This window comes from Tympanuchus pallidicinctus, unplaced genomic scaffold (assembly GCF_026119805.1).
Source record: "Tympanuchus pallidicinctus isolate F22 unplaced genomic scaffold, pur_lepc_1.0 scaffold3, whole genome shotgun sequence".
NCBI lineage: Eukaryota > Metazoa > Chordata > Aves > Galliformes > Phasianidae > Tympanuchus > Tympanuchus pallidicinctus.
The window spans coordinates 24,129,162-24,145,644 of record NW_026294747.1 but is presented as its reverse complement, the minus strand read 5'-3'; the positions used below and the strand labels follow the sequence as shown (position 1 = coordinate 24,145,644).

At 40.6% G+C, this 16,483-nt stretch overlaps 1 protein-coding gene across 7 annotated transcripts in view; it reads left to right on the top strand.

Annotated features, from left to right (window-relative positions):
* The window catches only part of RPAP1 (RNA polymerase II associated protein 1), a 38,777-nt gene extending 22,755 nt beyond the window's left edge, over positions 1 to 16,022 (top strand). For 3 of the 7 annotated variants that reach the window (XM_052692511.1, XM_052692513.1, XM_052692512.1), the window contains exons 15-25: positions 1,666 to 1,823; positions 3,080 to 3,259; positions 3,935 to 4,133; positions 6,040 to 6,149; positions 7,505 to 7,700; positions 8,271 to 8,420; positions 8,840 to 8,982; positions 10,042 to 10,846; positions 12,723 to 12,899; positions 13,606 to 13,662; positions 14,459 to 16,022. In XM_052692511.1, the coding sequence (XP_052548471.1) occupies positions 1,666 to 1,823; positions 3,080 to 3,259; positions 3,935 to 4,133; positions 6,040 to 6,149; positions 7,505 to 7,700; positions 8,271 to 8,420; positions 8,840 to 8,982; positions 10,042 to 10,846; positions 12,723 to 12,899; positions 13,606 to 13,662; positions 14,459 to 14,614 (2,331 nt within the window). In that variant the 3' untranslated portion in view covers positions 14,615 to 16,022. Of the gene's footprint in view, positions 1 to 1,665; positions 1,824 to 3,079; positions 3,260 to 3,934; positions 4,134 to 6,039; positions 6,150 to 7,504; positions 7,701 to 8,270; positions 8,421 to 8,839; positions 8,983 to 10,041; positions 10,847 to 12,722; positions 13,663 to 14,458 lie in introns of those variants that run through there. The other 4 variants (XR_008208903.1, XR_008208902.1, XM_052692514.1 and 1 more) reach the window with 4 other exon arrangements.
* The last annotated feature ends 461 nt before the right edge of the window (positions 16,023 to 16,483 follow it).

The following is a 16,483-nucleotide window of genomic DNA, read 5'->3' as shown; positions in this document are numbered from 1 at the left end:
CAGCAGCAGATGCTTAGAGTGCACATCAGCATGTATTGCTCTGTACTCTCCTGTGGCTCCAATGATAGGCAGCTTAGGACTTCATAAACCAGAGATCTTATTTGTGTCTTCATGTTTTACAGCCCTAGTTGAACTTTCCTGCCATGTATTTACCTGAACAGCTCAGGTTATTCCAGCTAGTACTTCCAGCCCCTCTTATTTACTTCTGGACAGGTTTTCCATTTCAGAGCTAATTGTATTCATTCATACAGGGCAACACAGGTGCTATAAATACATAGCATCAGCTCAAAGCAACACCCATTACAGTGCAGTGTGCTTCTCTGAGGTGTTTTGGTTCAGTATTCTTAATAGCATCTAATAAATGGCTATGCAGGAAATTGCTAGCATCAGCAGGAGAATACTGAGTTGTGCTATAAAATACATAGAAAAACGTGCTGATAATAGTGGGATATTTAAAGTTGTAAGTAGTGGTAGGAGCATAACAGAAAATCTCTACATTTCATTCTCTTTTGGATTTTGAGTAGTCCAGGTGTTCCAGGCATGCAAACATTGTTTACAAGGTTGCTACCACTCAGGGCTTGGTTCTGTTTTACTCTCATATGACTAGTTGCAGGCACTTGAACATGGGAGTGGAAGATACTAAAAAACAAAATAGCGTAGGAATTTTACCTAAAAACAGAATTCTTCTATCTTCCTCCTCAGGAAGTAAATTTAACTTTGCCCTCTGTTCTGTAGGAGGGGTGTCAGAATTCATAGTTTGATTCATCAGCTCCTTTGCTTCTTGTGGGTGTGCAGTGATTTCCCAACAAGATGGCTCTAAAGCATTTGAATTTTAAATTATCTGTAATGTGTCCTTGTGTTGTGAGAAAGACATTGTCGGTGCATTTGTTTAGACAGAGCTCACATAAGCTTTTGTATGTGTGGGAGAGGGAAGGAGAAGCTCTTTTCTATGGTTAAGCAAAAATATCCAGTTGTTGGGGAGGATAAAAGTTATTTCTGGAGAACTGCAAATGAGTCATGTCAGGCTTAATTAAATACTAAAATAACCTCAGAACATTTTCAAAGCACTAGAATTCTATATATTTTTTTAAAAAACTAATAGGCAGGAGGTACCCTTTTTGTAAAACAAACAAAGAATTATAGAAAGATTCAGATTGTAAGACCTCTGAAAGTCATCTAATGTAACCTCTTAAGAGGAATGCAAGAAGCCATTCAGTGATCTTTGTGTACAGTGTTCTTGATAAGATAAATCTCAGTGTAATCTTGACTACTGGAGTTCGACTTATGACTAGTTAAGGAAGAGTAAGTTTTGTTTAAAAGTCAATTAATGCTGCAAAGAGTCCCTAAAACAAGAGTGTGTGGGGGTCAGGCAAACCTCTGTGGTTTAAGTGTACTCTTTGTGTGGAACGGATTAGATAACATCCAGGCATCTCTTTCAGGGATACATCCATCTGAATTACCATTAATGATTTATTGACTCTTTGTAGTAAGCTCCCTAAGATTACACAAGATGAAAACAGTGTTAGGGGAATAGAATAAAGTGCAGTAAAATCCGCAGCTTTTTTGGTGTGTCAGATTAGCGACTGTTGTAACGCATGTGAGTGAAGTCTCTTATTCTTTGGTTGTGTTTTGGTCTTTGTTTACTTGTTTTCATTTGTTTTACAGCTTAACAAGTTTGAAATGAAGAGCCGGTTAATTCGATTTACAGCTGAAGATCCGCAGGATCTGCTTCTGCCAAGGGAAGAGGCCATCAGACTGAACACTGAAGCCTTCCGGCTGTGGGCAGTGGCTGCTGGTTATGGTCAGGCCTGTGACCTCTACCGGTACAGTCCAAAGCTGGAGAAGTGGAAATAGTGGGGGTGGAGAGCACAACTGAGGCATCACGTTCCAGAGGGTTGAATTTGGGATCTCTAGAATCAGTTGCTACTCCCTTCAGGGAGTCTTACCTCCCTTCCTCTGGCCTCCTGCAGTAAAATTCGGTTTCTGAAGGTGTTAGTGTTGAGTTCTTTTCTTTTTCTGGCTCTCTTTTATTTCTTGTGCTTAATCACTTTTAATTTATTCTTTCTTCTCTGTCCTGTGGGATAAACCTAAACTTTTTAGGACTACATCTTTTTTCCCCTCAGAGGCTTTTGAATCAGCTGTGCTTGTGTGACCTCAAGACATGCTGAGTGCAGCAGACCTAGGACTGAATATGATGTGCTAAAGGTAGTCTGGGCAGCAGTCCCCAGCATGTATGAAAATTGAGGCAGACTCGTGCAGACAAACTCTGCATCGACTCTCAGTTCAGTACAAAATTCAAGTTCTTGTACTTGAACTTCAAGGTCTGCTCTGGAATAAACCTGACCTTCCTTAAGCATTGAGTCTTCCTTGAAAGCATGGAGATAGCTGTGGAGTTCTCCTGAAGAGGAGTGGAGGAGAGGCCAGTAGTAATTGTTGGAAGGGAAATTCTGTTTGCAATAGCATTTTGAGTACAACAGTGTATTGGTTAATAAAGTAAAATGCAGTGTGTCGTTTCTTAGCATTGTAGATAATAATGAGGAAAGAGAAGCAGCAGCAGATTGCTTGAATTTGCATCATTACAACTGTGTATACTCTGAGCATTTGAAAACTAGAGGAAAAAAAGAAAATATTTTGTGTTTTTTCAAGAGTTGGTTGGAATCTTTGGAAGCAGGGTAGATTCAGCTGAGTTGGAAATGATAGAATTCTTTCTCATTTTTTACATGTCTGTTGATTGTTCTGTTTTGGAGATGTTGGTGTTTCTCATCTCATCTTAGCAACGTGCAATGAGAAGGTGTTCGGGGGGAAAAAGGGCCAAGTCCTCCCAGTGATAGCAGGAAAAGTACAAGGAGCAGTGTCTACAAATCAAGATGAAGGAAATTTCTCTTAAGTAAAAGGAAAAACTTCTACTGTGGAGATAATAACACTGGAACAGATTTTTCAGAAAGACTGGACTCTGTATCCTTGAAGATATTCAAAACCTAACTAGACATGTTCCTAGGCAAACCTGCTTTAGACGACTAAGCTTGAACAAGGTGTTGGACTACTTCCAACCTCATATATTTTGTATTTTAAACCGTAGGGATCTCTATCCTGTGCTGGTGAGGATACTGCAGTCCCTGCCTGAGTTGCTCAGCACTAGCCATGAGAAGAATCCCATGTTTGAGTTATCTGTCCAGAGAGCTGCAGCAGTGGTTACTCTGCTGGTACATGTGACACAAACTGCAGGATGCACGGTGGAGCTGCAGGCCAAACTGAGCAGGTGGGCCCTCTGTCACCTGTTTCGTGCATCTGAGCAGTTGTCTTGTATTCTCTTCAGTTGGGAGACCTGGCTTTACCCTTCTCTATTCATTCATTTCATATGGCGTGCTGTCCCACATGTGAGTCCCTGCATGGTGGGATGTGTTGCTTTTGACACGTGGACAGAAGAGGTAGATTGAAGACTGGTAGATAGCTATACCTGATAAGGGGGAGGGGTAAAAATCTGCATTTAGCAAAGCATTCCTGCCAGAATGAACTGGAGAACTCCTTTGTCTTTTCCTTCAGGGAAAAGGAAATGACTTCTCTGAGGTCTGGAGGAAAGAAGCTGTGGAGAACAAGATGGAAGAGGATTAAGAAAAGTGGGCTGTGGGTTTGCTAGTTTTATTGGATAAAGGGGTAAATTCAGTAAAACCAAAGCTTAGCTAAGGAGAGAGTAATGCAGGTGAAGAAACTTTAGCTTTCACGTATAGTTTCTCATTTGACTTTTCTGTCTAAAATGATTTGTTCTGGTCTGTGGGAATGTGTGAAGTTGTTTTTCCCCTAGTAGCTGTCATTAGTCATCCATCTTCCATGCTACATGTAACTAGAAATCTTGCTATTAAAATGGTATTTTAGAGAGAATTGTTTTCAAGGCATCCTCACTGTCCAGTGTCATTCTTCCGTTGTGTTTCAATAATAGCTGTGAAGACAGTGAACAGATTCCACCTCCTCCAATAACATGGAATCAAGTGTCAGGCTTACAGCCCTTTCTGGAGACCAGTATGAAAAAATTCCTGCAGGTGATATCTTGGACAGAAACTTGGCAAATTCTTCAGCCTCTGACCACAACTTATATGATCTACCTGGGAGTTTATTACAGTGCTTGCAGTCAACAGGTAAGGACAAAAAGCATAGGTTGTCTTTTCATGTCACCAGTATCCACTTCTGTATTACCACTGAAAACCTGGAAAAAAGAAAGGAAGGCTTTGAAGAGCACAGATGAGGACTAGATGTTGTTTGCCGCACCCGTTACCTAGGCTGGATGCTGATCTTTCACATTGGCAAGGCCAAATGTCACTGTCTTAATTTCTTCTGGGCTCAGAATCTCAATCAAGGAGTGTGGTAGTGCAATGACTCATTTGATTTACTGCAGAGATACCCAGCATGCAGTAAATATGACCTAATTCAGTTTGTCAGTCCTTCCTCCTCGTAGGCTAAATTAAGTTGCACATTTTTGCATTTGTGAAGGTCTGAGATCCTGCATGTGGACAGTTATTGCAAGAACCTTGTAGGAGGATAGAACACAGAGGGTCATACCATGTGAACTTTGGGCAGGAGGCAAAAAAGATGAATTTATTTACTGTCCCACCGACACTGAAAGTCAAATTCTGTAACCCGGTCACAGTTGCAGTTTGTAACCATCTTTTTAGCAGAGTATTCTGAAGGTGGCAAGTCAGTGCTATGCTGTTGAAAAAACAGTGTCTTATAGTTTTGCTACTTTAAAGATTCATGTTCTGAAGATAAGTGCAGGATTCCTCTTTACTGCCCAGCTGATATGCCCAAGTTCTGACCTGGGAGAGTTATCTTCAAGATGTGGGGATAATTTAATGCCTGTATTTATTCAGACCTCTCTAACTCCACTGAAATTTGTCTGAAACAAATGAATTTGTTTGCCTTGGCTAGGGTGGAAACTGCCCGTGTCTTTCAAAGATATCTTCAATTTTCCAAAGGTAGTTAGCTCCTTTGACCTGCTGTCATTAGGTCCTGATATTTAGAGACCCAGGAAGACCATTCAAAGAGATTAGTATTCCTTTTTACTCTCAATAGATGTTCCAGAAAAGCAGCTGACTAAATAATTTCTTAGGTCCTTGAACTGTGCCATATGAATTTTAACTTCCACTTAAAATAATAATAATAATCATCATCAGCAGCAGCAGCCTGTGGTTAAGATGATCTGATTTAAAGATAAAATAAAAATTACACATAGTGTATTTGAATGGATAAGAGGAAAAAAAGTAAAATTAGAAAAAAAAAATCAACCTGTATGGTTACTAGACTAGTGAACACAGGGACCTCCATGGGATGGTTTTCCTAGACTACAAAGAATTAAGGATAACATTTAGATTTTGCTGACTGATTTCTGGAGACAGCTTTCAACTGGGAGAAAATCAGATTTTGTTACAGCAATGAGTATTTCTCTAACAAAGGCAAAGTATAGTGAAAAAAGAAGTGCCAGCCTGTTCGTTCAATCTGGAATATTGCTTACTAGGGTCAGAAGAATTTGGATGGTTCTCTTAAAAAAACAAAACAAAACAAAACCACAGATCCTCCCCTGTACAGTGTTCATCCACAGCCTTGTCTGGATGGGTAGGTTAATTGCGCTCTATACAGCCGAATATTATTATTTTTATTTTTTTCCTGAGAGCCTCATGATGCCAGTTTGTTTTCTCAAGGTAGTCCTGATCACCTTTGTGTTGTTAAATGAGATCATCAGCATATAGGTAGAATGTTAAGAAGAGGGAATGTCAACCACATAGAGCAAATTTACATTTAGGGAATTTTCTCCCAAAGATCCCATACCTTACTTCCAGCCAAATAAGAGTTCTCTCTGATGCATTCTAATACTTGAGTATGAGGACACCTTGAGGTGCCAGCTCTCAGCTTCCATGCTCTCAGCAGTTAAGCTCTAACCTATAGCAGTGCTGTTATGTAGATGATGTGGTGTGTCGTAACGACATTAAAAAAGAACGTAACTAAATCAGTGTATTTTTGCATTCCTCTGTTTCCTCTTGTTTTATGCAGCCATCAGTCAATCCAGTTGACTGCTTGGAGGAATTGGAACGTTTGACATCTGAGGTGCTGCAGCCCCTGCTCAGCCAGCCAGCCATGCACAGCATGTGGGATTTGCTCAGGTGAAATTATTTCATTGCTTCATTTCTATACTGCGCGGTCAGGAGGGCAGGAAACACGGTGGTTCCAGGGGCTGGGAATCCACTCACAGCAAAGAAATTTTCTAATGTTGGCCTAGAATACATCAAAAAGTACAGTTATGTTTTAGATGATTTTCTCCCTTCCCACTTATGAGGTACACACGTTAAAAGATAAATATGTGTGATACTGAAAGCTGGATGAATTACAGTGCAATAAGGCTCTGTCTACACCCCTTCTTTGTCCTTTCTCTCCTCGCAACACAAAGCATCTACTGCAGAGGTTCTCCAGTTCCTCCTTGCCTACTGATACTGCTGCAGTGCCTGCCTCTCTACCCCTCCATGTAGCTGTATTTTGTTTTAATTTCAAATAGATTTTATCCATTCTTGACTTTGATTTTTTTTTTTTAGTTTCCCTGATTCAAAAACAAGAACAAAGCAATGTCAGTTTGAGTCCTTACATCAGTGGGAGTACATGCACCATTCAAATGCTGTGTATGAACTACTTTTATAAAATAATTTAAGTTCTTGCAGAGCTCCTTGAAAGGCCCTGCAGGACAGAAAGTGAAAGGCTGGATACCAAATTGTCCTTTCAGACATTTGGATAACATAAGTTTGATCTCGGGCTCTGGGCACTGTTCAGTGCTGTGGATGTTCCCTCTTTCTGCTGTAGAGGGAGCCTCACTACCACCCTACAATCAGTTCTCTGGAGAGAAGTAAACTGAGAAATTTGACTTGTATTGAGGGAAACATCCAGTCTTATGTAAGCAACACTGGAAATTTTTGATTTCAGATGATATTTGAATGCTCACCAATCTGGCTCATGTTCCTTCATGACTGAGAGCTGAGTTCTGAAGCTTCTAGCACCAAAGTTTCTGATGCACAAGGCTATATTTTTGCAGTGGCAGTTTTGGATATGAGCTGGCTTTTTGGCTTTGCCTGTCTGATAATTTTTGAAATGTCCGAAGTATGTGGGCAGCTTTATTAGCCTGGATTACATATGCATGTAGGGAAGTGTGCGTTTTTTTTAATAAAGGTCCAAAGCTTTCAAATGTTTGACACCAGAGGTGCATCATTGCATCAATATTTCTGCACATTGTGAACAATATAGCTGAAGACTAGAATCTGTGACAGCTCACTGGCATTAGTTTCTATGTGACAGTCCTTACTTGATGAGCTGTTGATACTGCTTTGTTTTTTCTCCTTTCTATTTTGCTGTCATTGTGGCTTTCATTTTGCTGCAATGTGTGGCATGGTTTGGATAGTAACATTCCTACAGGATAAATTTTCAGTAATACGAGTGCTTTTGACCTAATCTCTTTCGTTCTGTGTTCACACAGGCCATGTTCTGCTCTGTGCAACCCTCTGTCCTGTTCCCCAGCACCTGAATCTGTCTTCAGCATTGTATCTTTGAGTTGTACTGGAGGCAAACCTCCTCTGAGCCTAGTTGGCTCCAAGTCACCTTTCCCTTTCCTCACTGCCCTCCTATTTCTCATCAATAGCATCACCCATATTCACAAAGGACTAATCAGCAAGGTGAGAATATACTTTTTCACTATGAGTTCTATGTGAATGATAGCATGCTTTGGAAGGAGATCAGTATTTGTATCGTCCCACGTTATTAAAATAGAACTGGTGTGTTTTTAATGTAAAAATATCAAAGTACTTTCGAGAGGAATACTTTCATTTTCAGAACAGGCGAGTCTTTGAATTGCCATATCCACTTCATGCTGGGAAGCTGGGATTATAGAGCAGGTGCCAAATGATGATGCAGCTTAAAGGATGGAGTTATAAAGAACATTGAGAACAGTTAAACAACTGTTTGGCTGAACTAAAGTGTCAGATAATGAAAGAGAGATGGTTGGAGGATGTATAACAAAGAAAAATGAGATCAAACTAAACGTAAGAGGAAATTTCTTCCTTCTTCTGATATTGAACACGGGTGTGAGCACTGTGGCAGAAGTACAGATATTTCTCAGGCCATTTCTGAAAATCTTATAGCAGCCAACAGGAATTCTTAAGGGGAAAGCAGGAGATGATAGACATCAGAGACATCAGTGCAGACTGTATTAGTAATAGTTGTCTCCATTTCTGTTTCCTTTATAGTATAGCTCTGTGCTGAGCTTTGAAGGCCTGAAGGATTATCTGCATCAAAGCTGGCAGACTGCACCCCCCTCAGTAACTCCCGCATCTGCATGGATGCTGCGCCATGAGTATCATCTGCAGTACTTCGCTTTAGTATTGGCTAGGAAAATGGTATCCTTGCTGGCTCTTTCATTTCTTTCACTCCTGGAGTTGACTTCACTTTAGTTTCTCTAACTCTGGCAGCTGGTCTTTCCGCATAGCTGATCTAGATTTGGTCTTCTGCTGTCTTGACTATTCTGCTCCATGAGCAAGTAATATCTTTATAGTTACTGACGTGGGGATTTAGATCCAAAATACTTTAGATGGCAAAATTATATTTTTGCCTGTCTTTGGGCTAGAGTGAGAACAACTTTTCTAGCAAAACTCCTGAAAGATGTCTGTGTGAATGCTGAACAAGAATGCTGTTCTTGCGGTCCTCTTTCAGCCTCTCACTTTTCAGCGAGATCTCTCCCTCAGCTGCCTCCCCCACCATGGTCCTTGCTGATGCCTTGTTGACAAACAGTGGTTTTATCTGTTTCTTTCCTGTGCAGGCAGGCACTTGTCCGGATTACAGCCGTCATGCCTCGCTCTATCACTGTGTTGCCATGGCATTGCTGAGCCGTCTGTTGCCGGGGAGCGAGCATCTGGCTTATGAGATCCTGCTGGATCTTGCTTTTAATCCAGAGTTTCTTCTGTAAGCTGTGCTTTTTCTTTCTGTTTTTGTTTTCGTTAGTCTGATACATGGAAAGACTTGAAAATGATTAAAAAGCAGTTGTTGGCAATGGAACTTGGTCATGTTTTTTGACCTTCAGTAGGGCTTATTCAAATTTCAGGTGTTTGCTGGCGTATTCTTAAGTCATGGAGCCTCCTAGTCAGACCAGCAATGTAGTTGTAAACTTATCTTGGTTGTATCCATGTTGAGAAATATGACCAGTTTCTTTTGATCCCCTCAGAGGCAAGAGTCCAGTGATTTCTGGTAGAACTCATTTTCACTAAGGTCCAGCATCTACTGCACTGATGGTAGCGAGGCTAAGAAACACATGGGATCCTGACCTATTCTGAAAAACTTGTACAGTAAGGGTTAAAAGGAAGGCTTAGCAAGTTCTTACAGACTTTTTTTTTTCTTATTTGATTATGATGTATTCTCCACATTGTATTAGAAATAATATGGAGCACCTCAAATGTGACACATCCTCCATCTGACCAAGATGGTAGCAGTTTATTTTGTTCCTCACAGTCAGCTACAAAGAAATACCATACATCTCCAGCAAACTTTCCTTTAAGAAAGGAAAGCTTCCCCACACCTCCTTGCAGATACTTGCTATATGCCATTTTGCAAAAGTTTGGCAAGTAATCTGAGACCATGATAAGTGTGTGATCTGAGACTGTGGCACACAAGCTTGACAGCTCCTCTGCCTTAATTTCTTTTTGCCAGTCTGTGTGGTTCTTTTTACTGTGCAAAGCTACCACTATAGGAGTTGTCCTATTGACTCAAGGTGTCCTTATATGATATACAGTATTTCACTTCAGCACCCTGACATCTGTTCTGGTAGGTAAGTTGTCTCCCTAGACATAGAATTGCACCCTCCTCACCAGACCACTGGCTTTCTGTGGAAGTTTTTCATTTTATTTTTATTTTGTATTTATGTTGGTAGTTCCAAGTGTAGTTCTATGAATTTCCTGTAGATATCAAGATAATCCATGCATAATGTGTTTGGGATTTTCTTAACTGATGTCTGCTTTTACTTTACAGCGAAGGGAAAACTGGAGGGCCAGAAGCAGCTGACTTTTCTGATATTTTGCATCTGGGTACCAGTGCCAAACTGTCACAGCCTGGCTCTGCAGCAGCATCTTTTTCAAAGCCTACTCGTGGCGCCCTGCTGAGAGACTCATACCAGAATCTGCCTGCCATCCGCTCCTGCTACCTCTCTCATTTTGTTCACTTGCAGCCTGCCCTTGTACATTCCCAAGCATCCTACCAAGGACGTAATTACCTCATCCAATCAATGCTGCTTCCTGAAGTCAGAGGGCCCATCCTGCCTTCAGACTGGCCGTTCTTTCCACTTATCAGCCTCTACAACAAAGTGACTAATGCAGAGACGCGTGGGGCTGTGCTGAACTCTCTCCCACTTGATCTAGTCAACACTGTGACCTGGAACCTTCAGTGGGTCTTGTTGCTGGAAACTTGGCGTCCTAAAACCCTTCAGACCATCCCTACTGCTGCCAAACTTGCACGACTTATGTGCATCTTCCTCACAGGCGGTGACCTCTTTCTAGAAGCACCAATCCACTGTTACACGGCTGCACTTCTTTCTGTGTACTGTCAGCCCAAGGCTCTGGACTCTCTGAACTTGGATGCTCCACTCCCTGGTTTGGCGTCCTTCCATGATCTCTATATAAGTCTGCTGGAGCAGTTTGAAGGTGTCTCCTTTGGAGATCCACTCTTTGGAGTCTTTGTTCTTCTACCTCTGCAGAAGCGTTTCAGCGTTCACCTGCGTCTCTCTGTTTTTGGGGAGCACACAAGTATCCTGCGGGCACTGGGAGTGCCCCTCCAGCAGGTAATCATGCTTTATGGTTGTTGCCTGCACACTTCTGAGATACTGGGCTCTTGCCTGTGTTTCTCCAGCCCTGTTTTGGTCATTCTTCCAGCACTACTCAGTGTCCAGTAGAATTCTCATTCTTCCTTCATTTTCTTCACTTACAAGTTCTCCTTGAAGAAAGTCCAGTGCATGGAATGTAAAATGAAGTAGGAATGGAGAGCAGTGAGTTTTTTGTTTGTTTTTTTTTTTATTGAGATACATTACAGCAGTGTATCCTGTTGGCTTTTTTTTTTTTTTTTTTAATGGAAGGAGGGATTTGGAGAGGGAAACAATGTTATTGATTGTAAGTCTGGAGAATAGTGTCCAGTTCCTGTAGATTGCCCTTGTTAAAGAATCCTTTCAAGAAAGATTTTGAACTTAGTTTTGGGAGCTGATAATACATATAACTTGAAAGGTGGGAGCTATGAGATTGTTCAGTCTTCAGTGGATGCTGTCCCATGTCCTGCTTGGTCGAGTGGCTGAGAAGCTCCTAATTTATGACTGCTATGTATGAAGGGCTAGTTGGCACCCCATGCTTTTCTTGCATGAGTTACCTTTCCCTTAACTTTTCTCTCAGCCTGGTGAGAATCTTCCTATGCAGTGCATGGGCAAACAACATTTTTCTTCTCAGACTGTGTTTACAGTTGGCTATACTGGAGTTGTGCTTGACTGGGTCACTAGGTGAGAAAGTTTTATCTGTAAAGTGCAGGAGTGCATTTCTTTTGAATGAGCAGAGCAAAAAAGATTGAGTTAATCTGGCTTTATGTTCTTTGTCACTTGCCAAATAGCAGATGATGCCTGATTTAACCTAAAGTTTGCTAATACAAAGACAACTTTTGAAAAAAAAATAAATAAATTGTGAATTAGCAGTTTTTTGCCTCATGTGATTGCAGTGCTTTTGTCCTGGTTGTAGTGGCCCTGCAGCCAGTTTTTCTATATTGTTACGGCCAGATGAGCCTTAGTTTCTTAAGCCAAGTAAGCCAGGATTCTCTGGCCTGCTTTTGTGATAAGCTCTCTGTACTCACGGTGCTTCCAGTAGCCCTTCCCTATGTATGTTCTAGTTTCATCGGAGCAAAATCAATGTAGAGGGAGATGGTTTTTTTTTTCTTTTGTTTTGTCTTAAGATATGTTTAACTTACCTTAGTGAGCAGTAAAAAATTTTAGTAATATTGCCTTTGTCGCCAAACGCTAAAAGTTCAGCATAGTTGCTGTGTTTGCACTGAAGACTGTTGCTGAAATGTGTAGAATCAATGATTTTCTTTAGTCTGGCAAAGAAAATACTTCAAAGTGAAATACGTAACATTAGACCTACAGAACTTGTGAAAACAGAGAAGGTGGCAGTTTGGATTTTGGGAGAATGGAGAAGTGAACAAAACTAAGTTGTTATTGAAAGTGATTCTAACCTATTTTTCAAAGTCAGACAGTGAAGTCAGAAAATGTTGGAAGTTTAATTTAACAGCAGCATTAACTCTGGCATATATATCTGCTTTCCTGTTCTTGCTAAATGCATAGGCTGTTGTAAGTCTCTCCGATACATTAGCAGAAGATATAGTGCTGCTGAAAGCACTTCGTCTTTTCACTTTGAAACACCTTTTCCTACCTGTGCCAAAAAGCAAGTACCATCACTTGTCTGCTAAAACACTTATCTGTAAGGCTGAAGAGATCTTGAGGGCACTTTGTCAAAGGCATGTCACATCAGTCAGCCTGGGCAGTAATAGTCCTGCTCTGAATGGGAATTGTGCCAATGAAATGTATTGTGTTACATGGCAGCATGTGCCTTAACAGCTGGGGAATTCCTCACTGCTTAGATTCTGCCACAGAAGGTAATGTTGCCTTTTGGGTGGGTTTCTTGCAGTTTCCTGTGTCTCTCGAGCGATACACTTCCCCTGCTGAGGATAACTTGAACCTCCTGCGACATTACTTCCGAACACTGGTCACAGGTGCACTGCGCAGCACCTGGTGCCCCGTTCTTTATGTGGTGGCCGTGGCTCATGTGAACAGCTTTATTTTCTCCCAAGACGTCACAACTCAGGTAGGTAAGGAATATCAGTGCTTCAGGGCTGGGAGCTTTGGATTTTGCACCTGGTATTCCCCAGTAACCATAGTGATTTGTTGATGGATCACCCGCCTTGGACTTGAAAACAAAGATTATAAGTATGGCTAGAGGATTGTGCAGTTGTCTGAGATCTGAAATTTGGAATCCACACAGGAGACAGTAGACAGCCACTGTTGTTTGTAATATCCTGAGAAGCTTGCACTAATCATAGCCAATCCTACAGAAACAGAATGTAAGCATCTATGGGTGAATGTATAAAAGGAAAGAATGAAGCACGTGTAATGAAATTGCTGACCATGCAGAGAGGGCTTGTAATAGTCTTAGCCTCTGCCAGGGACAGTCTAAAGGTATGGAGTGTTTTTTCCTTTTACCTTCTTTGAATAACTCGCTGCCTGAGTTAACCAAGCAGGAGCCCTACCGTGGTCTCAGATCTCCAGCACTGGTTCCTCCTGCTAACTCTTTTCTCCTCTGATCTACAATTCTACTTGATTGTTGAGATGTCAACACGGGAAGGAGGAATGGGAAGGACCCAAGAGTTTGCCACCTTAAAGCTTTTTTGATAGAACATGCTGTTCTTTGGACCATCGTCTTAATAAGTATAGCATTGTTCTAGAGTGCTGCAAGGCCTGTGGGCAGAGATGGCATTGTGCTATATTAATTGAAGTTTATGCTTTGTTCTTAGGAGGCTGATGCTGCTCGGAAAAGCATGCTGCGAAAGACTTGGCTCTTGGTGGATGAGGTAAGATCTGTAAGGATCAATGTGTACCATTGAGGTTTTTCAGGCATGGTACTTCACAGATTTGCATTTTGGCTTTTGAAATTGTTGTTTATCTACATTGCTAACTTGAGAATGAAGAGATTGGCAGCAGGATTTCAACATACGGTATCTACCAGTAGTGTTATCTAGTTCTTGTTACAATTAAACTCAACACAATGAGCCCTCTGGAACATAGATTAGTGATTCTGTGATTCTATGAATTTCTTCTACTCTATTTCCATGCTCCTTGCCTGAGCAGTTTTTTCTGTGTAGTGTTAGATCCTACAGGGCTGGTTCTAGCACAGCTATGAACAGGCAGCCAGCACAGACCTCCCTTAACATTTAGTTGAATTCTTCCCCCACAGAAGAACTAAACAGATATTAAGTTTCTACTTTTCACCTTTCCATCCTGCCTTACCATACCAGATCTTGCTGAAGTTTATCATTTGTGTAACATAGCTATGTAATTTTGTTTAGTATTTCAGTCCATTGTTATAAGTTCCCACTCAAAACCCCATTTGGGCTTCTTGCAGGGGACTGTTGAGAGAGATTGTTGAGGAAAGAGTTCAGAAGAGGAAAACTCATGCAAATCAAAAGACTTTCTTTGAAGAAACTGATTATTTTTTTTACAGCTCTTCTGTTGAAAGCATTGCAATTAAATATGTTGGATGTGGTAGTTGCATTGTCTGTCATGTTTACTTTGTTATGTCAGAAGTAGGAGAAAAGATTAGATTTGTACTTTTAAGACACGTCTAATGGCTGCTGTTTCTCTCCTCAGACCTTGAAAAAGCACCTTCTCTACTACAAACTGCTGAATGCAGAGAGCCCTTTGGGCTTTGACCTTTATGAGCAACTCCCTCCTATACGACTGAAGTACCTGCAGATGGTGATGCAAAAAGACAATAAGGGGAATGCACCAGTGCTTATCTCATAGCTAAACACCTATAGAAGAGGACAGCTAGGGGGAAGAGCAGAAGAAAATGATGCTTCACTGATGAGAATATGCAATTTTCAGATTGTTGAAGTGTCTTTCTTTGACACTTGTGGAATCTCTGCAAAGTGAAACAATGATAGAGTGCTCCCAGCCCCGCTGCACAGCACAGATCTTCTCAAGATATGGCAATATGTGTATGTGGTCTCTTTCTTATGAATGCTAGAGCATTTTCCAGAATACTCTTTCAGATTGTTCTGCTTCATCCTGGAGGAGGTAAAAATGTGTCTGAGAGACACTGGACTGATGAATAAACAAAAAGAACTGGAAAAACAAACAACGTTTCATTGATTCCAACAGGGGATTGTGAATTCTTATGATGATGTCTGTCTTCCTCTTGCTTGTTTGTGTCTTGGATTTTGAGTGGTTCCTTTCCCCCGCAGTTCCCAGCAAATAGAGTAACAACACGGGAGGAAAAAACTGATTTCTGTGAGGGCTTTGTTTGTTTGTTTGTTTGTTTTGTATGATTTTGATTCTCCAAGATATTTCTTGAGGATTGTATTCTGTGCACATTATCAGTCAGATTTTATTGTGTCATACCTTTAACAAACAACAGATCCTGATGCAGTGGTCATTCTACCTTGGTTGTCTTTTAGATAGCCTCTAAACTGCTTTCTTTTCTCCCTTATTTAGTTACACATATAACAAGATCTGAAGTAATTTTGTTGTAGGCAGAATATTAATCACTCCCTATTAGAGGAAAAACAATCTGATTGTTTAACTAAAAGGTTCATTGTTTCCCTTCTGAGGAAAGGAGAATGTAATTCAAATTCTGAAGCAGAGATCCTAAGTTTACATCTTTTTTTTTTCTTTCTTAAAAAAAGCTTACTTGATCCCAATTTTACATGCAAACTCAGTACTGCAGCCTCAAACACGAGGACTACAAATGTAGTGCCCTACAAGACTAATCACGTGTGCCAGGTCAAGCCCAGAATTTACTCTTTAAGTGTAATCTCAGTGAGGTGGATGTTTCACTTGCATCCAGTCGTTCTTGTAGAACTACAGTCAGTCTGGCAGGCTTTTGTTTGTAGAACTTCTATGAACAAAGCTTGTTATTTCTTTTCCATTGTTATTATGCATAAAATCCTCTGGGAGGTGCATAGTGATGCCTATCCTAAAGACTTCAGATTCTCTCAGACTCATCAGACAATTTTCTAATTCTACCAGTACCCCTTAGGTTAGAAGATAAGTTTCACCTTTTTTGTCCCCTTATTTCAGATAGAACATAGGTGTAACTGATGTGTGATTTTAATTGTTTTTTTTTCATTGTTGCTGTTTTTCCTATTGCAATTTTTGGTCTGCTGAGGTTAATAGCACGTAATGTAATAAAGTACCAAGTAGTCAACTGTGACTTTTATTGTTAAATTGTTTAAAAAATATTTTATGTGATTAAAAGTTCAATTGAAGGCATGCAAGTTTTCATTTTAGATGGTTTAAGTCCAAGCAGCTGTCTTTGGAGAGTAATTGCACAGTGAAATTTAAGGACTTCTAGATGCCCACTTAAGGACTGCCATCAGCAAGGAATTCATCTTCTGCTCTTCTGAAGTCCAGTTTTTAAAAACCTCTTCCAGTCCTTTGTGTGATGTGAAGTTGAGTTTTGAAATCTATATGAATATAAATGAACATTTTGATAGTTCTGTAGTTTTTGTGTAACAGTGAGAATGCTGTACTCTTTATTTAAACCTCTTTAGTTTCATAGCTCTGTCTGCAGTTCATCAATACATTCAGAGTGCCACATGCTGAGGTGGGGTGAGTCACTACCTGCCAAATGTGTGTACATGGTGCAAGGGAAAGCAGTAAAAAAAACTTGTG